Source organism: Pinus tabuliformis, chromosome X (genome assembly GCF_031772625.1).
Source record: "Pinus tabuliformis cultivar Carrire ecotype Pingquan chromosome X, CPIR1, whole genome shotgun sequence".
NCBI lineage: Eukaryota > Viridiplantae > Streptophyta > Pinopsida > Pinales > Pinaceae > Pinus > Pinus tabuliformis.
The window spans coordinates 261518477-261542552 of NC_142308.1; the positions used below are offsets into that span (position 1 = coordinate 261518477).

General features: G+C 41.8%; 1 protein-coding gene across 2 annotated transcripts in view; it reads right to left on the minus strand.

Moving 5' to 3' along the window:
- The window catches only part of LOC149139381 (factor of DNA methylation 1-like), a 149575-nt gene that overhangs the window by 103872 nt on the left and 21627 nt on the right, over nucleotides 1–24076 (minus strand). For both annotated transcript variants that reach the window (XM_089448100.1, XM_089448099.1), the window contains exon 2: nucleotides 1766–2772. In XM_089448100.1, the coding sequence (XP_089304226.1) occupies nucleotides 1766–2687 (922 nt within the window). In that variant the 5' untranslated portion in view covers nucleotides 2688–2772. The remainder of the gene's footprint in view (nucleotides 1–1765; nucleotides 2773–24076) is intronic.

The following is a 24076-nucleotide window of genomic DNA, read 5'->3' on the forward strand; positions in this document are numbered from 1 at the left end:
CTAGGGCATCGATCTTGAGTCTCCTTAGAAGACGTTTTATCTTATCTTAAGCATCTGAAGACTCCAATGCCCAAAGGACTAGGCACTAGTCCAAAGATTTTGGTGATCAAACTCCTCTTTCTCCATATTTTCTTCTCCTAAACTTCGGTCCCCTAAAGGTAGGGTGGAAATCTAAGGCTTGTAGTGAAATTTTAAGGAGGTGATTTTTCGAGAATCTGAGGGTCCAAACATCAAGCTCAGGGTCTAAGCTACCTATGCTCCAAGTTTGGTGACCATCCGCCAAAGTTTCATCCATAAAATATCTCACCCTATGTGCTACTCCAAGAGGAAAAACCTAGGTCTTTCTCTCTCACCTTGGGGTCTTCTTTGAGATTTGTATGAGCTTAGTATTCATTGGAATAAATCATAAGAAGCCCTTTCTTCTCTAGGGCCTTGACCTTGTGAATACCTATTATCATCGAGAAACCTCAAAACCCTAAGTCTTGTGCCTTCTTTTCTAGGGTTTTTCTTAGAGAGCAGTTTGCTTCACTGAAGCCTCATACCTTTATTGAGCCTCTCTTCGAATGAGCTCTAGCTCCATCACCTTAACTTTCAACATAGAATATCTATTATAGATGATCGCAATCATATTGGGACTCCTCCCATCGGTGAAAACCCATAGAGAGCAGGGGAACTTGGCTATGGTGACTGTGGGCCATTGTCCCATTGTTGTCACTTAGTCAAGTATTTCTCTGGTGGGTTTTTTCCCCTTAGAGCCCTGCTAGATTTTGTGGTAATAGTATCCTCAAAACAGAAGAAGTTGTCAACGACATCCCCTTTGGAAAGACCTTAGATTCATTCCAATTTGTCCCAAAAAACAGCATTCTTGGACAATGTTTCCAACAATCCCAGGACCCAAATTTGGTATAGGAAAATGCATCCCCATCCAGGGTACATGCATCTCCTGCAGCAAGGAGGATCCTTGAAGCACTGCATTAAGCAAAAACAGAGTGGCAGAGTTTCTACAAGCTAAAAATGGGATCTACCTACAAGAGATTTCAACCCCTTAAATACATCCCTTCAAAAAGATTGAAAACCACTATAAACACATCTTGTTTGAATTGTATTTACTCAAAACAATCAAGTTCAGAAAACAATATATTCATCAAACTAAAATATCGAAATAGTGGATGAAAATGCAATCATCTGAAGCAAAAAGCCTTCAGAATGCCTTACACTACCATTGATTACTTTGTACTTGTGTTACATAAACAGAAATTTCATTTGTGTGATTGAGCTATAGTATTCTCCCACTGTTACATGATTTTCACATTGTGCTTTTGATATCTACATTGTAGCCAGAGCATGAATGCCAACAATTTCATAAAATGCATGACATTCAGCTAAAGTAAGAAATAGCAGTTCAACAGCTAGAAATGGGATATAGCAGCTTCAAAAGCTAAAAAAATGGGGATCTCTATGAGGTCATGATACCAAAAGAAAATATGTCCTTTGAAAAAATCCTGGAAACCACTACAATATCTGGTTTGCATTCTGATTTCCCTCTAGTTCTAAGGTTTAGAAGATTTCATCTTTACTAGAATGAAAATACTTCCTGAGAAATATTTCTATGGTAGATACAAACTTATTTGTCTGCAGAGTCACTGTAGCCCAGAATCAGTTTATCATCTAAGACCATAAAATTGTAAAAGTAAATCAGATCCTTAAAAACCAAAATATGAAGCAAACAAAGCTAAAAAACGAATCAACTTCATTTACTTTTTACCTTCTCTATGAGTTTCTTCAAGTCGCCGATAATTTTCCTCTGCTTTCTGGCGAGCAGAATCTGTCAACACAATATAATATTCCAATTTTGAAAGTTTTTCCTTAGATGTTTCCAAATACTTATTCTTCTCTTGGATAGTATTATGAAGGTCTTCCACGAGCTTATTCTTTTTTCTTAGGTCTTCATTGTTTATTTGAGCAACTGTTTTCAGATCACCCTTCAAACGAAGATGTTTTCCAATAGGATTTGTAGCATTGTAGTCCTCAGAACGAGCAACCCATCCATATAGCTCACTCCCTGGATCTCTACCATAATATTCCTTCCTGCTATGATGATTCTCTACAAATGACCTTTCAAATGAAATGGCATCATTATACCCTTTCCAGTCCTTGCTGAACTCAAGGATAGCCTTCCCTAAATGGCCTTCGTAGCTCCACAAAGCATGAACTTGAATAGGATGAAAACCTGCAAATCTTTCCTTAAGTTCACCATTACCAGCACCAACATACTTGCCATCCACCATTGTCCTATTTATATTAACAATGATACCCATCCATGGCCATACAATTAACTCCTCCGCATTTGGCCTTTGTGGTGCCTCTTGCTCTAAGTGCACCGTGCGTGGTGTTGGAGGCTCAGCTGCATCTGTAAGGTGAGATTTCAAGAATTTCTCCAGTGCCCTGTGGCCTCCTGTAGCTTCAACTCCCCTTTTCCCTGCACCTACTCCACTTGCATGTTGAAGAAGGTCCTTATATTTATAATCTTGCTTTTTCTTTCCTTTACAAAAAGGGCACCTCAATGTCCCATCTTTATTTCGAATCAGATGAACCCCCTTCAGAAGTTCACTATAACATTTCTCTTCACACTCTTTAATCTCAGAATCACTCATATCATCTTCACTATCACCAGAAAAGTATTCCATTGAGAAACTGTATTCCAAACTGCAAGAAAGATCACCACAATGGCCAGTTGTTGACCAGAAAGCCTAATTAAGTACTTCAAGAAACCTGTGATATTTGAAATTTAAGTCAGTAAAGGAAGCTCATAGGTTATTTGTCAGTATTATAATAAAATTCCAGAACATACAAACAATAAAACTATATTAAATAAGTAACATCAGAAATTGAATGTTTCTTGCAAGTGCTAATAACTAGTCGAACTAAATTACATGAACTACAGACAAATCCTTTACAAAGCCTGCAGAAATCCTAGCAAAACAAGCATTGTATCATAGATTCACATGGAATGTTTCTCAATAACACCCAAGCACAAAACACACTTCAGAGGTGAAAATAATGGAGCATAGCCAACATCCTAGCATCAATCATCGGAGAATATAGTTCACCATCTCTTTTCTGTGCAGAGTGTTCCCATAAATCTCATGGATAAAGGATGATTTCTCAATGTCAAAATCATAGATTGGCAATAGACTGGAAGACTATGCAGAAAGGAAAAGATGAAAACACAAAAAACAATATTGAAATGAAGACGAATTGAACAAGAAAAGCTAGCAACCTCTTCAAATAGTTCTTAAATATAGTAGGTGAAGGCATTGGGTTTGAACCAAATAATAGTTAAATTGGTTTTGGTATCTTCGAATTGAGATGGATAATATCGGAACATTGTTGTGAAATATCAGACATAGTAACAGTGACTCAGTTAAAATAATATTTACAGAACTTAGATATGTGTTCAACTCGCCTTCCAAGTGTTGATTTCTGGTAGCATCGGATGTGCTCTAAGCCTCAAAATTTGCAGAGAGGCTAAGACACATGTATTTTAGAATACCCAGAAATCATTTTGGGAAATTCCACCTAGAAACAGTTTTATTAAAATAATTAATTATTTTTTAATGGATACCTGAGTTTAAACTTAGGAAATTAAAATAATTAAAGGGTATTAATTAAACTGGGGGTGAAACTTCTAGAAGAAGACAAGGATCAAGTCAAAATGATCTGAGCCATTGTTTAGAATCTAATTTCGGTCGTTGATTGATCAACGAGAGGATTATAAGAAAAGGCTTGATGGGCATTTGGAAAATACATTGAGTGATAGATCAGAGATCGATTTTCTCAAGAGAGCAGCGCAGCAATTGTCGGAGAGGTCATCGAGGAGATTTGTTGCAATGAGGGGCAAAAATAGTTTTCCGGTTGGAGAGTTTCCTGATATGGGGATACATTGCAAAGGAGGCAGAGAAAGATCCAGAAGAGGCAGCGCAGAGCCACATTGGGCAGCGTAGAGCCACGCTGAGGCAGCGCAGAGCCTGAGAGGAGATTCGCAGTTTTGCTGAGGAGCAGATCAGATCCAGTGTCAGGAGTCGGGGTGTGAGAAAGGAGGGCCAGAGGATTGAGCATCCAGCCAACAAATCAATCAGCCAGAAGGAGTGACGCAGTCACCATCAGCTGTGACATAGAGCAGCGCAGTGATTGAGCAGAAGCTGCGCAGAGGTAGTGTGGGGCTAGCCATTCAGTGTCGGATCTCCAGTGATAGTGTGAGGTATTTCTCACTAATTTCTCTGCCAGACAGTTTCTCTGTATCGAATAACAATTACTGGGGCAGAAAAACGTCAGAAGGAAGAAGACACTTTTTGAGGGAATTTCTTCCTCGGTGAATTCTGAGCCATGGAATTCTATTTCTCAATTGCTGAGCAGCAGTAACAAGGAGCAGATCTACTAACTCCAGCAGGGAGTGCGTAGGCCAGCTAGCAGTTGCGCAAAGGAGAGAGGGAGCAGTTCGACCTTTTGTCGCCAGAGATGGCAGCTAATGGGCTGAGAGATCAAGATTGATTGGACGGAGCATCGACCTATGTGATCTGGAAGGCTAGGATCTCCTGCCTTTTAGATGTGAATAATCTCAAAGCCTATGTCGACAGTGTGGTCGCTGAACCTGGAGATGCAGATCTGCTCAAGAAGTACAAGGTTGAGATGGTGAAGGCCAAGCGATTGATCCTCGAAGGAGTGAGGGATCACGTTGTATGTCACATTGTTGGCAAAGGGATGTCCAAAGAGATGTGGGATGCCTTGGCTACGTTGTATCAAGGATCTTCCGAACAGCGGAAGATGTACTTGGAGATCTGCAAGGATGCAAAAGAGGGAACACATTGATTCGTTCCCATCGAAACTTCCAGAAGTCCGAGATCAGTTGGCAGCTATAGGATCAGTGCCTCATCCTACAAAGATGGTGAGGTTGGCCCTGAATTCAGTCTTAGAAAAATGGCAAGTATTTGTCCAGAGTATCCTGGACAAAGAGAAATTGCCAGATTGGGAAGGGATGTGGGCCGCTCTTCAACAAGAAGAGATGAGGCGAGACTTAGTCAAGTGCAAACTTGATGGCAACAGCAGTGGGACGAAGCCCAAGGAGGAGGAGAAGAATGTAGCCCTTGCATCAAAGGGGCAGCAGGAGCAGCGGAGGTGGAAGAAGGACGTCTCTAAGATCAAATGTTTCCGGTGTGGTGAATTTGGTCACTACGCTACGCAGTGTCCTCTCAAGAAGAAGGACAAGGACAAGAAACATGATCTGCAAGCTGCAACCACAAAGATCGAGGAGGAGTTTGCCATGATTGCGCAGATACCTCCAAGGGAGAGGTGGGGTGATCTAGTACTATAGTTTAAAAGAACTACATATGGGCAGGATCCTTGAGGAGTCCACCTCTTGGATCAAGGCCTTGCTACAGAAGCCCATAGTCAGGGGTGCGGTCAGGTGCCAGAGTGACAGATGCAGTGGCTAGTAGCAGTCAAATACTGAGCTACGTAGAGCTAGTGTTGGCAGCAGTGCAGTTGGCACAGAGCAGAGTCAACAGCAACATAGAGACTTCAGTGACAGCGCAGAGGCTAGTAGTAATCAAAACTCAGACAACAGAAGCATCATATTGAACACAGTTGGTTCAGTATTTTGGATGTTTTTCTATTGCAATTGTTGCAAAAGGAAGCAGCAGCAATTGAAGCAGAGTTGCAGTGCAAATGCAGTTGACAGCAGCATGCAGAGTCAGCAGCAGCACGGATGCAACATTTGCACAGTAGTTGGTGGGTAGTGATGTCAGACATCAGCAACGCAGAGGGAGATGTTATAGAGTCAGGGTGATGCTTCAGCAAGTTGCATTACTAGAGCACATTCCTCGCTAAGAGGGAGTGTTGATTTTTAGTAGCATCGGATGTGCTCTAAGCCTCAAAATTTGCAGGGAGGCTAAGACACATGTATTCCACAATACCCTGAAATCGTTTTGGGAAATTCCACCCAGAAACAATTTTATTAAAATAATTAATTATTTTTTAATGGATGCCTAGTCTAAACTTAGGAAATTAAAATAACTAAAGGGTATTAAATTAAACTAGGGGTGAAACTTCTAGAAGAAAACAAGGATCAAGTCAAAATGATCTGAGTCGTTGATTAGAATCTAATTTGGGTCGTTGATTGATCAACGAGAGGATTATAAGAAGTGGCTTGATGGGCATTTGGAAAACACATCGAATGAGAGATCAGAGATCGATTTTCTCAAGAGAGCAGCGCAGCAGTTTTCGAAGAGGTCATCAAGGATATTTCTTGCAGTGAGGGGCAGAGATAGTTTTCCAGTTGGAGAGTTTCCTGATCTGGGGATACATTGCAAAGGAGGCAAAGAGAGATCTAGAAGAGGCAGCACAGAGCCACGTTGGGCAGCATAGAGCCACGCTGAGGCAGTGCAGAGCCTGAGAGGATATTCGCAGTTTTGCTGAGGAACAGATTAGATAGTGTCAAGAGCCAGGATGTGAGACCGAAGGGCCAGAGGATTGAGCATCCAGCCAGCAAATTGATCAGCTAGAAGGAGTGATGCAGTCACCATCAGCTGTGACGCAGAGCAGCGCAGTGATTGTGCAGAAGCTGCACAGAGGCAGCGTGGGGCTAGCCATTCAGTGGCTGGATCAGTGTCGGATCTCCAGTGATAGTGTGAGGTATTTCTCACTAATTTCTCTGCTAGTCAAATTCTCTGTATCGGATAGCCAGTAAGGCATCCAAAGATTGTATTCAGAAACAACTGCATAATAATACAAACCCTCAGCTGTTGCACCGGTTTTCCCGCATTGGGTTTTTCCGAGGACATTTGTCCAAAAACAAATGTCACTTGTGTGTGTTATTTCTTCTTGCTAAGTTCTTGTTTCCGCATATTATTTACGTTGTGAATGTTGCAGTTGTATTTATTTCGATGTTTACTGTGTAATACTGCAAATAACTTTTGAGAGAATTAGCAAGTAGGAGGAATAACATCAAATAGCTGCAGTAGGGATTTGGGTCACCAGATTTTCACACTAAGGAATCAATTTGATCACAAAATTGAAGCAAAAATAAACACAGAGATAGAATATTTCATATACTATTGAAGTCAAACACAGTGAATGGAATGTTCCAGTGGATATGGTCAAGGAGAAAACTTTAAAAAGATGACTTGGAGCGAAATATCTGGTACTGAAAAACAATGCATTGTGGGTTAATTTTCTATGAAGGGAAGTCAAACACAGTGAATGGAATGTTCCAGTGGATATGGTCAAGGAGAAAACTTTAAAAAGATGACTTGGAGTGAAATATCTGGTATTGAAAAACAATGCATTGTGGGTTAATTTTCTATGATGGGATATTGCCATTTTAACAAAGTCAACAAAATATTGTTACAAATCCATGGGGGCATGATCATGTGACAACAGTGTTGTGGATTAATTCCAAGTGGACATTTCAATAAATAATTATTTTTATTTATTTTATTTTTATTTTGGTCTTGTTCACTCCCAGTTAGAGTTCTTCATAGCAGTTGCCCCAGTTATTTTGCATGATTTTTTGAGCCAAAAGTTAAAACAAGAGTCAAGTGATACTTTATTCAAATTGAAGGCCAGATTTTGTCTGTGATTTTGCAAGCAAACAAACGAAGAGAGAGAAGTTAAACACTCAGGGTTGTTAGAGACTAGTTTCTAGCAAAGCTAGTTCAAAGAAAGAGAACCAAAGTTAGTCATCGAGGACTCAATGTGTTTGTGACTGCACCATCTAAACAAGAACACCACGAATGCAGTGGCAAATCGTGAGAGTCAAGCCCCATAGTGAAAAGATAAGCAAAAGAGCACAACAGATGTTAGGGTTTCGAGATGAGTCCATAGTAATTGCTACCCACCAAAATGGGTAACCCCATAGGAGGAAATTTTTCTCCTAAATTTGACACCCAACTCGATAGCCAGCCAGCCACCATTTACAATGATATGCCATATGCCTCCACCATTTCCACCAGCGATATGTCTCTCACCGTCTGGCATTTACACTTGGATGAAGGTGGGCTACTATTCAAAGAGTGCTTTGATCATTTTGCAATACTGTGATTACACTTGTTTCTCTTGGGCATTTAATATGGATAACAGGGTGATCAAGAAGATTGACAAATCTTGACCGAAATTTTGTTCTCTCACCTTACTAGGGGGATTAATATTTAGCCCTCGTCCAGAAATTTTTCTCCTAAATTTGACACCCAACTCGATAGCCAGCCAGCCACCATTTGACAATGATATGCCATATGCCTCCACCATTTCCACCAGCGATATGCCTCTCACCGTCTGGCATTTACACTTGGATGAAGGTGGGCTACTATTCAAAGGGTGCTTTGATCATTTTGCAATACTGTGATTACACTTGTTTCTCTTGGGCATTTAATATGGATAACAGGGTGATCAAGAAGATTGACAAATCTTGACCGAAATTTTGTTCTCTCACCTTACTAGGGGGATTAATATTTAGCCCTCGTCCAGAAATTTTTCTCCTAAATTTGACACCCAACTCGATAGCCAGCCAGCCACCATTTGACAATGATATGCCATATGCCTCCACCATTTCCACCAGCGATATGCCTCTCACCGTCTGGCATTTACACTTGGATGAAGGTGGGCTACTATTCAAAGGGTGCTTTGATCATTTTGCAATACTGTGATTACACTTGTTTCTCTTGGGCATTTAATATGGATAACAGGGTGATCAAGAAGATTGACAAATCTTGACCGAAATTTTGTTCTCTCACCTTACTAGGGGGATTAATCTTTAGCCCTCGTCCAGTGGAACCTCTGTTGAGAAAGCCATGGCTAAGATAACGTTTTCCATTCTCCCTTATACCATACTTAACACCCATATGTTCACATAACTTGAATAGGGGCCAGAAACTTAGCCTTGGAAGGCTGATGCAGCTAAAAGAAACAGAAAGACCATATCATGGCCACAACAAAATAAAAGAAATAAAAGTCAAAATGCATAATATTGTCAGGGACATAAAGATTAGCACATGGGAAAAACCCTGGCATGATCTCTATCTCACTCATATGGCCATCACCCAGTTATTGAGCACATTGCTCCATTACATCAAAGAAGGAACCCTTGCATGTCCCTGTTACCACACAATCTAGTAGGGCCCTAGGAGGGGAAACCTAAGGGACAACTACTAGACTAAGTGCAACAATGGGATTATGACCCACTGTCACCTCAGTTAATGTCCCCTGCTCTTTACAAACTTTCACCGATGGGAGTCTTGGTAGGTAGGAAATCACTTGGAATGGATACGTCAATAACTAGGGACCAAGTGATTTCGCAAAGCCCATTCAAGCAAAGACAATAAAGGCTCAATGCTTCAAAGAAGCTGACACGCTCTCCAAGAAAGACCTTGGGGAGAGAAGATCAAGACATAAGGTTTGAGATATGCCATGGTAATATGCATTCCTAAGGTCAAGACTTTAGGGGTTGAGGTAGGACCTCTCAAAGGAGCTCTATGTGATGGTTTAACACTCCTAAAATGTTCTTCACTCTCTTTGAAAGACCTAAGGAAGACTTGCGCTAGACCTAAGGTTTATGAATAAGCGTGGGAAAAAATACTTCCAAGGTACTCGCTAGGTCAAGGCAAGGGAGGAGAAAGGGCTTCTTATGATTTATTCCAATGAATACTAAACTAATACAACCCTCAAAGAAGTCCCCGAGGTGAGAAAGAAAGGCCTAGGTTTTCCCTCTTGGAGAGGCACCTAGCGGCAAGATATTTTATGGATGAAACTCGGGCGGATGCCCACCAAACTTCGAGCATAGGTATCCTAGACCCTAAGCTTGATGTGTGGACCCTTGAATTCCTAAAAAATCACCTCCCTAAAATTTCGTTACAAGCACTACATTTCCGCCCTACCTTTAGGGGACCAAATTTTAGGAGGAGACAATATGGAGAATAGGAGTTGATCACCAAACTTTTTGGACTAGTGCCTAGTCCTTTGGGCTATAGAGTCTTAGATGATTTAAAATTGGCCAAACCCATCCTTAAGGAGGCTAAAGACTGATGCCCTAGCAACCAACCTTTAGCATTTACCCACTCAAGATTTATGGAGTTTTATGGAAGAAAGTCAAAATATCATCCACTAGGAACATTCATCATTTGCCATACAATACTTAACATATGCAATTGCCAACCAAGAAGGTCTCCAAAAATTATTTTCAACAACAAGGGCACAATAGCATTAACCTAGTTGCAACAACTCCATACATTACACATAATTCCAAGAAAATATTCAACAAGAAGCACTTACAAGATGACAATATGATATATCCATCCACAAATAATGAGATAGCTCCAAAGAAGATAGAACATTTCAGCTCCAACTGTGAAAATGCATCTAAGAATCTCCAATAGTCTCGAAAGAAAAGTGCAACTTCTTTTATAAGAGAAGAATCCAAGTGATGATGATGAGTTCTCACAAACAAGACTCATCTCTATTTATATAAGTCTCTCCTAGTTCAATTTAGCCTAATGAGCCCCCTAAATTATAAAATAATGTGCAAATAACAAGTCTTGGTTACAAGCCAACCAAGTAGTTACCACAAGTTATGAAAACGCCATCCATAAGTGAGTCGAAATGATGACGTCATGATGAAGAAGGGTCATTGGAGGGCCTCGTGGAGTCCTTTAGGTGCCATGATGAGTGAGAGGGCTCCAATAAAGATGAATTAGGGAATGGCCCCTAATTTTCCATGTAAGTCATCATGTGGATCCCCAAGTGGGTTTGGGGTACATGTGTTGGTCTCATGGGCATCCTAATGAAAGATAAGCCCGTAAATTGCTCCAAATGTGGGCTTTGATAATGGTGTCTGCCCTCCCATGTCTCAAGGATGAGACAAACCTCCTCTAGGCCTTGGATCAACTGCCCTGTTCATGACAAATCGGCTGGGTCACGCTGGTCCAAGTTTATAATCTCGCAAATAATGTGGGGCAATGAACAAAATGTTAAAGGTGCCAAGGCTGACCATGGAATGAAATGATGGTAATACACATCATGGAGTCCCATGGTTCTCAACACATCCCCTACAAGTGTCAATATGATCATCTAGTGGGCTTAGGCCCTAGTTAAGTTCCCCAACCCATGATGAAACCACATACCAACTACATATAAGATCCAATGCACTTCCTCACCTTTAAGTACAATAATTCATTAGTGCATCTATGTGAACCAAGCTTGTTAATGAAGGGCACAAATGAGACTTCATAATGGGCTTCCCTTTCAAATTTGGGGCATTGAGCATGTAATAGTGTTACCTCCCTAGGTATGAGTGGCTAATAAATAACCCTATTAGGTGTTCCCAGTCCCCAAGGGGAAAGACAGGTCCAACGTACATCCTTCAAGTGATAAGGGTCATGTGAATAATGATCAGGTGGATAGGGACATAGGGATCTCAAGGCCAAATGCCATGGGTTCAAGGGTAGTAATGATGAGGGATGTCAACATATTTAGGTGTATAGATGTAAGAGGGAGCAATCATGGTACATGAGTTACCTCGGCCTTTGTTTTTCCACCCTTCTTCATTTGCCTTTTGCATTTTCTTGATTCTTCTTTACTATACTGCTCGGGGCTCCAGGATATGAGAGCATGTAGTGTATGATATAAGCAGTTATTACCCCCTTAAGGTGGGGCAATTCATCGTCCACCAGTAGTTGGGACAAGCATGGGTTCCTTAATGATGTGGAGGGCACTCATGGGACCCTAGGAACTGGGGCGATGGCCATAAAGTAGGGTAGACCTTATTTTTGGCTTTTGCCCACATGTTATTTTAATGTCCCGGCTGTTGTTTTTCCACGGCACTAGAGAATCTAGGTTAGGGTCCTAGAATATTTGACACAACCAACTCAAATGCCACAATAAACTACTTTGCCCAATGGAATAAACACACCAGTAAATCAACACATGCACAAATAGACAACTCGCTTCATTATATTATCAATCTATAGTACAACTATCTAGGGCTCTCGTACCAAGGATCATGGCCCTCATAGAATCATTAATACAAGAATACCAACTAACCTACTCGTTGATATAGTCGGCCTTAGCTCCTTTCAATCCATGTACCCTAAACACAATTGTTGGTCCTTTTGCTTCCAATCTACAATTGCCTCTATTAGTCAACACACGTCCTTTAAGTCACTGAACACGACTCCAAATACATCTGCCCTCTAGCTACTCCTTAGTCCATCAAGTCATCAGCACATAGGGTCTTCTTGTAGTTGCTCTCAACTTTGTTTGTGAACATCTCCTTGGTTGCCCACTTTTGCCTTCCTCTGCTTCTATATGGAGACGAGTCAAGGGCATGGAGGTCGCCCTCTATCACTGTATAAGTCCTTCTCAATAGTAAACTTAGGGCTTGTTCACCTGGCCCTTCTTTGGCTACCATTTCTTCCTTCAAGGGATCAACCACTAGGCCATCCAATCTGCCTCTCCTAGCAGACTTATGCTCCTTTTAAGGTTTGCACTTAGGTAACCCACGAACACCTTCTTGATGCCCTCCAAGTAGTCCACAAGATGTCCTCCAAACTCTGCCCAAACTGGACACTACAACCTGAAAACCATCAACTTAGGAAGAGAAAATACATACCTTTTAATACATCACAAGGCCTATGCATACTGTTGTAGGTTCTTGGCCTGGATAGGGCTTCTAACAGTCCACATCAGCCCTTCCTTTCTGCTGCAAAAACCCTCCTCAAGTTTGCAATCCTCCTCCTTCAAGCCTCCTCCATGCGTTGGTTTCTAAGGTTGTTTTTAGCTAATTGTTAGGCCTTTCAACCCCTTCAAACCTGAAGCATTTGGCCCTCCTTCCAAAATACAAAGTGAATACGGCCTGATCTTAGAGAAATATCCCACTTAAAAACTCGCACAAAAGGCTTCTCTTGATGTTCCTCCAAGACTCGGTCTACCTACTACCAATCTCAGCCCTTAAACCAATCACAAGAAGACATAAAATAGATCCCTTCTTAACTTCGGCTAGCTCCAATGGTCTACGACCTATTTCAGATGCTCTCCCACTAAGACAAATTGCACTTGTGGTGATGAGAACTGAGGCTCCTCCTTCTTTATTTATATGTCTCTCTAGGCTAAAGTCTAGCCCTTCCAAAGGGGTTACTTCAAGTCAAGGGAAACTTGATCCTCTAGCCATTTAGCCCACACAACATAAATAAATTCTTTTCTCACAAACGACAAGGCCTCTCTTGGTGTTCTTGGCAAACTCTTGCTCTATTAATGGTGCTCCATATTCTCCAAGTGCCAAATCACCAAAACCATGCATGGTTTCACACCCACAAGCTTGGGTGCAAAACCCACCTCTTGGGTACTTAGCCCACAAATGACTTTTGTGGTGCCAATTCCCCCACAACCTTGTACCCCAGGGTTTGGAGTACCTCCCAAGCTACCAATCTCAACACCATCCATCTTTTGCATATTATCATATTCTCTTCTTTTGTTTGTGGACATGATATGCTTTTAATCTTTTTTTTAGCTGCATCAACCTACGGGGAACATTTTCAAGCCCGACCCAAACATGTGGACAAGGGGAGGGGGTAAGTCAAAGCCTTGTGGACCCTGTGGTCATGTGGACCCAGAGAGGAAAGATGATAAAATAGGGCTTTTTATTTGCGAAGTGGAGTGGAAAACGTGAAATGGTAAAACGAGACCGCGCTACCAAAATCGGATTTCCCTAGTAGTAGCCTTCCTAAGGCCATAAGCCAATAAGAGAGATCCCACGGGACTAGGATTGAGGATTAACCCCTATTTAAGGTGAGGGAACAAAACTTTAGTCAAAATCCTTCCTTCTTCCAAGTCACCCAATAATCCATGCCCAAAGTGCACAAGGAAAAACAAGCATAAACACCTGATTGCACAATGAAAAACATACCTTTAGGATTTGGATGGCCCACCTTCAAAAATATGCTCTCGACAAATGGGAAGGGGGCATATGACTAGCTCAACGAACGAAGATTAAATGGAACAATATATCAGCTACACTGGTGGCTATCAGGGGTTGTTGGTTGCCGGCTAAAGACAAATCTAGGATGCCCCACCTTCAAAAATATGCTCTCGACAAATGGGCAAGGGGGCATATGACTGGCTCAACGAGCGGAGATCAAATGGAACAATATATCAGCTACACTGGTGGCTATCAAGGATTACTGGCTACCGGCTGAAGACAAATCTAGGAGAAAAATTCTCCTATGGGGTTACCCACTCTTGGTGGGTAATAGTCCCAAACCCAATGAGCGATAAATTGGCTCAACTTAAAGGGGTAATAAAACTGTTACATCATACAAAGCAAGCTCTAACCCTTGAGCTATAAGCAATAACACAAGTAAAAAGCGCACAAGACAGGTGTAAAAACCAAGGTTGAGCTAGTAATTCATGCATCCATGAATATACACTTGGGATGTGGACACCCCAATTAGTTGGTCCCTTTGACTATGGCACTTGTCCATGAAGACTTCTCCCCTCCATGGCCATCATCACTATTCATCAACACCTATCAATCGAAGGGTGTGTTACCCACCACCAATGGGTGAACCCCATAGGATAAATTTTCTCCTAGATTTGTCTTTAGCTAGCAGCCAACAGCGCCTTGCAGCCACTTGATAGCTCGATTTTCTACTATTCTCTGCCACTTGAGCTAGCCATTGTGTGCTCTTGCTCATATGTTATGATCATATGTTTGAAGGTGGGCCATCCAACCCCAAAAGTATGATTTTTCATTATGTAATTGGGTGTTTATGCTTGCTTCTCTTGGGCACATTTGGACATGGATTAGTGGGGGGATTCAGTGGAAAGAATGTGCTTGGACTATACTCCTATTCCCTTGCCTCAACTTGGGGGTTAATCTTGTATCCTAGTCTCGTGGGATCTCCTTTATTGGCTACTAGCTTTAGGAGTGGCACTACATGGGAAATCCTAATGGTTACATGGCCCTGCTTCTCAATACCACATATCTCACTCCCCTCCACTCATTACAAGCCATTTTCACATTTTCCCCATCTGGGTCCACATTTGTCAATTGGGTCCACGAGTTGTTAGCCTTCCCCCCCTCCTTGTCCACACTTTGGGTCGGGCCTGTAGCGATGCCCCAGAGGTTGATGCAGCTAAAAGAAATATAAAAGCATAATTTGGCCAAATACAACAGGGAAATGTACCGCAAAATGCAAAAGATGGTCAGGACATAAAAATTTAGCATGTGGGCAAAAGCCAAACATGAGCTCTACCCCCTATCACTATGGCCATCACCCTGGTTCCTAGGGCCCCAATGACCACCTTCTGCATCATTAAGGAACCCATGATTGTCTCAACCCCTGGTGGGCGATGAGCTGCCCAACCTTAAGGGGTAATCACTGCTACATCATATGCACCATGCTCTCATCCCCTAGAGCCCCGAGCAGTAAAAGGAAGAAAAATCCATTAAAGGCAAAAGGCATATGAATAAGGGTGGAAAAATAAAGGTCGAGGTAACTCATGTATCACGATTGCTCCCTCCTACATTCATACACCCAAGGTGTGGGCTTCCCTCATCATAGTTGCCCTTGTACCATGGCATGTGGCTTGGAGCCTTCCCTCTTGCCCCCACTCTGTTCCACCATTATTTCACATGACACCTGCCATTTAATGGATGTACCATGGACCTGTCACTCCCTCTGAGGTTGAAACCACCTAATAGGGTCCTTCATTAACCTCTTGTATCGAGCAAAAAAACACCTACACATTTTGAAGCCCATTTGGAAGGGCATGCCACTATGAAGTGTCCACTTCTGCCCTTGATTAGCAAGCTTATTTACTCAATTAAACTAATGATTAATTGTATTGGAAGGTGAGGGGATGCATTGGATTTTATATAGGATTGTACGTGGGTATTCATCTTGGACTTTGTCTCCCTATACGGGATCCAAGCCCTCCAAAGGATCATAAGGGCACTTGTAGGGTGAGCATTGAGAGCCATGGGCCTCCCCCATTGCAGAGCATTGATTGCCACACCATGGGCTTCTTCAGCACCACACATTGCTTGTTCATCACACTTGGGATTTCCAGCCTACAATTTTGTGGAGATATTTGGATGATTCTAATGCATTTTGATGTTTGGAAAAAATTGTTTTCTTTCTTGGAGCTTCTCTTTGGCAAATTGATGGTGGATGGACACTCTTCATTTTCTTGTAAGTGCCTTTAAATGCTATATTTCTGAAATAATGAATATCTAATGCATGGAATTTTTGTCTTATGGTTATTATTACACCCTAATTCATGAAAAATTGTTTAAGGCCTTGATACTATTGGAAAATTTTGCATTTGTTACTCATAAGATGATGAATGAACAAATGTTCCTAGAGGATAATTTGCATCCTTGAAACTCCATATCAATTGTCATTGAAGTATAAAAGTCTAAAGTTGTTGTGTAGCTGCATCCATAGATACTGAAGCTACTTCTTTAGGCCTCCTTGATGAACGATGTTACCAAATCAAGGTCATTTTTTACTCCAATCCTCCTAGTTGCTAGGCACTAGTCCTAGATCCTTGGTGATCACATTAACACAACAAAACATCATTCATTTCACCTTCGTCTCTCTTTATTCTCTGTCCCTTTAAGGATAAGGAGGCTTTCTAAGGCTTGGTGCGAAATTTTAGGAAGGAATTTTTAGATTCCGTCTGGACAACACTCTTCCTTGGTGGCTCCTCTAGGCGTCCACAAGTTTTGAATGAATTTCGACAGCTAAATTTCAATTAAATTGATGCCCTAGCTATCACACCAAGTGGGAACCCTAGAAGCCATTCTTCAACTTAGGGATTCCTTGAAGGTTCATACTTTAGTAGCATATCATTCAAAACCTTTTCTCTTGACTATCTTGAACTTGGATGAACTCTTACCTTGTCAAATATCTCAACCCTAGGTCTCGTATAGTATTTCTCTCAAGGGGTTTTTTGTGGAAAGTCATCCTAGCTTCTCCCAAAGCTCACACTTTAATTGAATCTTTCCATTGAATGAGCCATCCTTGCCTCACTTTGAACCCTAGTATAGACATATTAATCACAAGTGAGGGATACTAGGACTACTCTCGTCGGTGAAAATCCGAGAAGAGAAGGGGACATAGGCTGTGGTGACAGTGGGCCTTTGTCCCAAATTGTTGTTGTGCCCTCTAGCTTTTAGCCTATATACTAGGCCTGCTAGTTTGTGCGGCAACAGGGTGTACCAGGGAAATGTTAGTTTCCTTTAGGAGTTGGGAGCACCTAATAGTTTTGACCTTTAGCCACCCCTACCTAGGGAGAAAACATCTTTGCAAGACCAGGATCTTGATTTTGGAAGGGGATCTTTGTTTGAAGTATTAAATTGCCCTTAACATTCAAGTTTGGTTCACTTAGATGCATTTTTTATCTTGGTCCCTAATGACTAGTTGCTTTCACTACAATCCATGTTGTTCTTGTCAGGTGGTCTAGCAACCCAAGTCCTTGGCACCTACTCCACAGGTACCCAGGACCTCTAGAGGAGTATATTGGCACAAACAAGTGAAGCATTGAGACTCTGGGACCCCCTAGTAGCATCTTTGGATGAGAAGCCTCCCAAAGCACTTCCAACACCCAACACATTGGTTGACTTTGTTCCAAATTTGATTATTCTTTAGGATGATATAGATGAAACTAGCATGCCCCCGAGCTACCCTTGACACAACTTGATGCAAAGCAATTGATTCAGAGCCCATATGAGGATGGTCGCACATTGAGAACCTAGGGAGGGCTTATTGCACCTAAGAACCCCCTAACATGGGAGTAGAGGAGGCCTTATTTGGCAGTTGGAGACCCATGGAGACCACTTTGTGGCACCCTAGTTGGATCCTGGAACCCCACAGGAGGTAATGATGTGAATTTGATGGCCAAGCCTCAAATCATGGACTTCGGTGGCATATACACCTTCTTGGACACCTTATCACCCTTGGACATGGCACTTTGGGCATTTATTGGTGATGGAATCAGCATGTGGGAGCCTACAGCTCACACGTGTGGGCTAATTAGGGCATATTATGATAAAGTAGTCGGTCAGCTTGTAACCCAAGCACATTTTAGTATCAAACTTATTTTAGGGGATTTTATAAGCTATAATTAGTAGTTATAATTCTCATATAAATATAGGATAGTCTCATTTTATTAGATCATCATCACTTGTGACTATTTCGACCCTCTTGGAGAATTTCATCCCTTTTGTTTTCTTGTGCAAATGTGACTCTATGGCGTACTTTGCTATTTGGAGCTATTTCTTTAGTCTTGGAGATGTTACTTTGGTGCAATAAAGGCTTGTACATGTATTCTATCTTGTAAGTGTGAAAAATCGGTTACCTGATTCCTACTATAGCAACAGATGTTAATTCTTCTAATTGTTAATTTGATTAAACAATTTACTTTTTGTTTGCTACGGCAAATATTGAATTAAATACACTGCAGCCTACACATAAAAAAACTGCGGAAAATAAATACAACACGAGAGAAATAAACATCACACACATCTACACAATTATTTTTGGACAAATGTCCCCAGAAAAACCCAGTGTGGGAAAACCGGTGCAGCAGCTGAGGGTTTGTATTATTAAGCAGTAGTTTTCTGAATACAATCTTTGGATGCCTTGCTAGTTATCCAGTACAGAGAATTCACTGACAGAAGATTAGTGAGAAATACCTTACACTATCACTGGCGATCCTGATTGATCCAGCCACAGAATGGCTCGTCCCTTGTTACCTCTGCGTAATCACTGCATAGGCCCAATGTCACAGCTTCTAGGTACATCACCCCTTCTGCTGATCGATTTGCCTCTGAGACTTCGATTCTGTCCTCCCGATCTCACACTCTGGCTTCCGGATTCAAAAACCGCCCTCTCTAACAAAAATACAGATCTCCTCAAGGCTCTGCACTGCCTCTCCCGGATCTCCCTCTGCCTCCTCTGCTGAGTATTCCCGGATCAAGAGAAATCGCCAACCAGAACTATCCTTGCCCCTCACTCCAAGAAATCACTTCGAACTTCTCTCCGACAACTGTTGCGCTACTCTTTGATCTCCCACTCGATGTCCTTCCCAAATGCCCATCAAGCCTACTCTTATAATCCTCCGATTGAGAACCAACAACCCATATTAGATTCTAATCAATGACTCAGATCATCTTGACTTGATCCTAGTCTTCTAGAAGTTTCACCCACAGTTTGATTAATACCCTTTAATTATTTTAATTTCCTAAGTTTAGACTTAGGCACCTATTAAAAATAATTAATTATTTTAATAAAACTGTCTCCGGGTGGAATTTTCCAAAACGATTTTTGGGTATTGTGGAATGCATGTGTCCAAGCCTCCCTGCAAATTTTGAGGCGTAAAGCACATCCGATGCTACCAGAAATCAACACTCCCTCTTAGCAAGGAATGTGCTCTAGTAATGCAACCTACTGAAGCATCACCCTTCTATGTAACATCTCCCTCTGCGTTGCTGATGTCTGACTACGCAAATGTTGCATCTATTGTTGACACTGACACTGCCAATCCTGCATCCGTACTGCAACTCCCTCTCAAATTTTGCATCCATGTTACTGCTGGCACTGCCACTGCCAACACTGCATCTGCACTGCAACCTTCTCCAACTGCTGCTGCTACTGCATTAGCAACAGAAAAGCATCCAAAATTACTAAACAATTGTTCAGTATGATGCATCTTGTTGCTGGAGTTCTAACTGTTGCTAGTCTCTGCGTTGGCCCTCTGCAGCTTCTGCGTTGCTGCTGACCTCTGCTCTATGCCTACTGCACTACTGCCAACTCTGCTTTGCGCTACTAGCCACTACAACGGTCACTCGGCACCCCTCTGCACCAACTGACATTGGTCCATCCTATTACTTCTGATCTAGGTTCCCGTAGTGGACTCCTTTCAAACTACAATTCTATATCACCCCACCTCTGGGCAATCATGGCAAACTCCTCCTCGATCTGTGCGGATGCAGCCTTCAAATCATGCTTCTCAACCTTGTCTTTCTTCTTGAGAGGACACTTTGTAGCGTAGTGACCAAGTTCGCCACATTAGAAGCACTTGATCTTCGAAACATCTTTCTTCTTCTGTTGCTGCTCCTGCTGCCCCTTAGATGTAAGGACTGTAAAGCCATTTTAAATACAGTAAATGGTTTTTCATCATGAGCCTGTGATAAATTCCCTGAAATTTTACAAATTAACTAACAGAATTGATGAGAGTACCTACTTGTATTCCTGCGGTTGATGATGCCTCAAGCTACTCTACTTCGGTTACCAAAAGACCGAAACCACCTAGCTAAACTGAGTAGAACCTCGCTACTTAGTCCAATAAGCTTCTCAGTTGAAGCAGACTGTTCTCCGTGCCCAGAAACCTCAGAACAATCAGCGCTCCTTCTGTTGGTAACTCTAGTTTATAGATATCCTCCCTTCTTCAGTATTCCCTTCCTTCGTTCTTTCTCCTTCCTCCAGATGCCTCTCCAAAATTCTTCTCTCTGGTTTATATATTGTTTCTTGGCGGTGGCTGCCCTTCCACCAGCAGCCCACCGCTTTGCCTCCACGTGACACCCTTCCATCTCACGTAATAAATATATTTCTTTTATGATTTAATAAAATACTTCTTTTTAATATAAAGATCCTAAGGTTATACTACCTTACGTTTAATTAATTTATTATATATATATATATATATATAGATATATATATATATATATATATATGTATGTATATATATATTTAATCATTTTATTAATTTATTAATATAATATTATTAATAATCTAAAATATATAATTATATAACCATCTTTTAGGATTTAGCTTAATTTTTAACATCTATCTTTTATAGTTATGTTTACATTATACATTTTAAATTTAGTATTTACCCATTAATCATGATACATTAGGCAATATGGGTGTTGATGGGTGAATAGAACTTCTATTTGAAGAAGTGTCATGATATTTAATACTTATAGTTAATAACTTAATTTAGTATATAAATACTAGTGCGGTGTATGCGGCACATGCATATGTAGCTATCATATGCATGCATCGTATGCCTGCTATTATTCTTGTGTTTTCTATATTTATAGATAGGTCATTACATTAGATGTGAGGACCGCATTCTCATCCTCCTCCTTTGGCTTCGTCCCACTGCTGCTACTGCTACTATCAAGTTTACACTTGACTAAGTCTCTTCTCATCTCTTCCTATTGAAGAGCGGCCCACATCCCTTCCAAATCTGGCAATCTCTCTCTGCCCAGGATACTCTGGACAAACACTTACCATTCTTCTGAGACTGAATTTAGGGCCAGCCTCACCATCTCGGTAAGCTGAGGTGTTGACCCCACAGCTGCTAACGAGTCTCGGATCTCCTAAATCTTTGTAAGGAACGGATCAATGTGTTCCCCCTTCTGCATCTACATGGATCTCATCTTCTGCTCCAAGTACATCTTCCACTGCTCGGAAGATCCTTCATATAGCATGGCCAATGCTTCCCACATCTACCGAGCAGTATCCTTACCGGCAATGTGACACACTCCATGATCCCCACTCCGTCAAGGATCAATTGTTGAAGTTTCTAAATTTACTTAGTTTGGAAACCCTTCGTGCACTTTTTCTGATTTATTCCTACCTACTTGTTATTTTTCCTTTAACAAGTTATTTACAAAGTAAATACTGAAAATAAACACCAATGCATGCTCAACATATTACAGATCAGCAACTAAAAGAAACAAGAATAGGCACACCACATGACACCATTATTTTTGGACCAATGTCCCTGGAAAAACCCAATGCGGGAAAACCGGTGCAGCTATCTGAGGGTTTTCTTATTAAACAATATCAGAGTACAATCTGGGAGCCGAAACTGGCCTACCCAGCAGAGAATTTCCTTAGCAGCTATACCTCACAGTTTGAGAGAAATCTCCTGGCTGAAACCCCAAATTATCCTTCCAGCAGCTTTTCAGCACAAAACTGCACCTGCAACCCCAGCGTCTACCCAATCTGGACTGCGTCAACCCCTCCCTATCTCATGTTGGCCCTGCATCAACCTTTCTTGGCCTGCATAAACCCCAAGAAGCCCTGCGTCAACTCTGGGAGCCTCTGCGTCAGCTGCGCTGGCCCTTATGGTGCTCTGCGCAGCACTTGACTGCCTCTACGTGAGCCCTTGTTGGCTCTGCGTCACCCTCCTTGGCTGCTGCGCTGCTCTCCCGGCACAATAACTGCCTTCTCTGTTTCTCTGTACTCAATGCCCTTCAGCTGCTCTCCCAATCACTGATTCTATCTCTCTTAGCAAACCCCGCTCTAGAGAATAGAATGACTGATCATCTGGTGTGTTCTCCAAGTGACCCTCAAGCCTTCTCTTATACTTTTCCTGTTGACATCTCAACGGCCGAGATTAAGTCCCTAATCAACGACTAAGATTAGATCTGGCTTGATCAATGTCTTTTGGACCATTCTAATACACATTAATATTTTATTTTCCCTAAGTTTAGACTTAGGGACTCCATTAAAAATATTAATTATTTTAATATCTCCTGATCTGTTTAGAATCTACCCAAAACCTTTCTGGGTATTGGAGATATCATGTGCCCCAACCTCTCCACGAAATTTCGTGGTTGCAGCACATCCGATGCTACCCCAAATCAACATCAATCTCTTGGCCTTCGCCATCTCGACCTTGTACTTCTTGAGCACATCTGGATCTGCGGGTACAACTACCACACTATCGACGTAGGTTTTGAGATCGTGCTCATCCAGAAGGCATGAGATCCTTGCCTTCCAGATCACATAGTTGGATGCACCCTCCAAGCGATCCTAATCTCGCAACCCATTAGCTGCCATCTCTACCAACGAACTGTCGAACTACCTCCTCTCTCCTTTGTGCAGCACCAGGCTAGCCTACGCACTCACTGTTGGAGTTAGTAGGTCAGCTTTTTTTTGCTGTTGCTTAGCACTTGAGAAATCAGACTTCTTGGCTGGAAGTCCTCTGAGGAAGAAATTCCCTGAGTATGAGCTCTCCTCTCCTTCTGACGCTATTATGCCAGCAACTGCTGCAAAATAACTGTGTCCCAGCTAAAAAATCTACTCTGCAAGGAAAATACGTTTCTCACCTCTGCCTCTGGAAGGCTTTGATCTGGAGATTGAACTTCTCTCTCGACTCACTCAGAGAGATCGAATTCTCTTCAAAACTTTAACCTTCTGGCCCAAGGACTGCGCTGCCCGTTGGGGATTCGAATTGCTGCCTCTGCAGTAATTTCAAACTCCTCTTCCTTTCTGCTTCTGAGCTCTTCTGCTCACAGTCTATGCTTTGATACCATGTGAAAAATCGGTTACCCGATTCCTACTACAGCAACTGATGTTAATTCTTCTAATTGTTAATTTGATTAAACAATTTACTTCTTGTTTGCTATGGCAAATATCAGATTAAATACACTGCAGCCTACACAAATAAAAATTGCAGAAAATAAATACAACACAGGAGAGAAATAAACATCACACTCATCTACACAGTTATTTTTGGACAAATGTCCCCGGAAAAACCCAGTGAGGGAAAACCGATGCAGCAGCTAAGGGTTTGTATTATTAAGCAGTAGTTTTCTGAAGACAATCTCTAGATGCCTTATTGGGTATCCAGTATAGAGAATATCACTGACATAATATTAGTGAGAAATACCTCACACTATCATTGGCGATCCTGACTGATCCAGCCACAGAATGGCTTGTCCCTTGCTGCCTCTATGCAGTCACTGCGTAGGCCCAACATCACAGCTTCTAGGGACAGCGTCACCCCTTTTGTTGATCGATTTGCCTCTGAGACTTCGATTTTGTCCTTCCGGTCTCACCCCAGCTTCCGGATTCAGAAATCGACTTCTCTAGCAAAAAATATGGATCTCCTCAAGGCTTTGCGCTGCCTCTGCGTCAACCTACACTGCCCAGCGTAGCCTCTGCGTTGCCTCTCCCGGATCTCTCTCTGCCTCCTCTGCTAAGTATTCCCAGATCAAGAGAAATCTCCA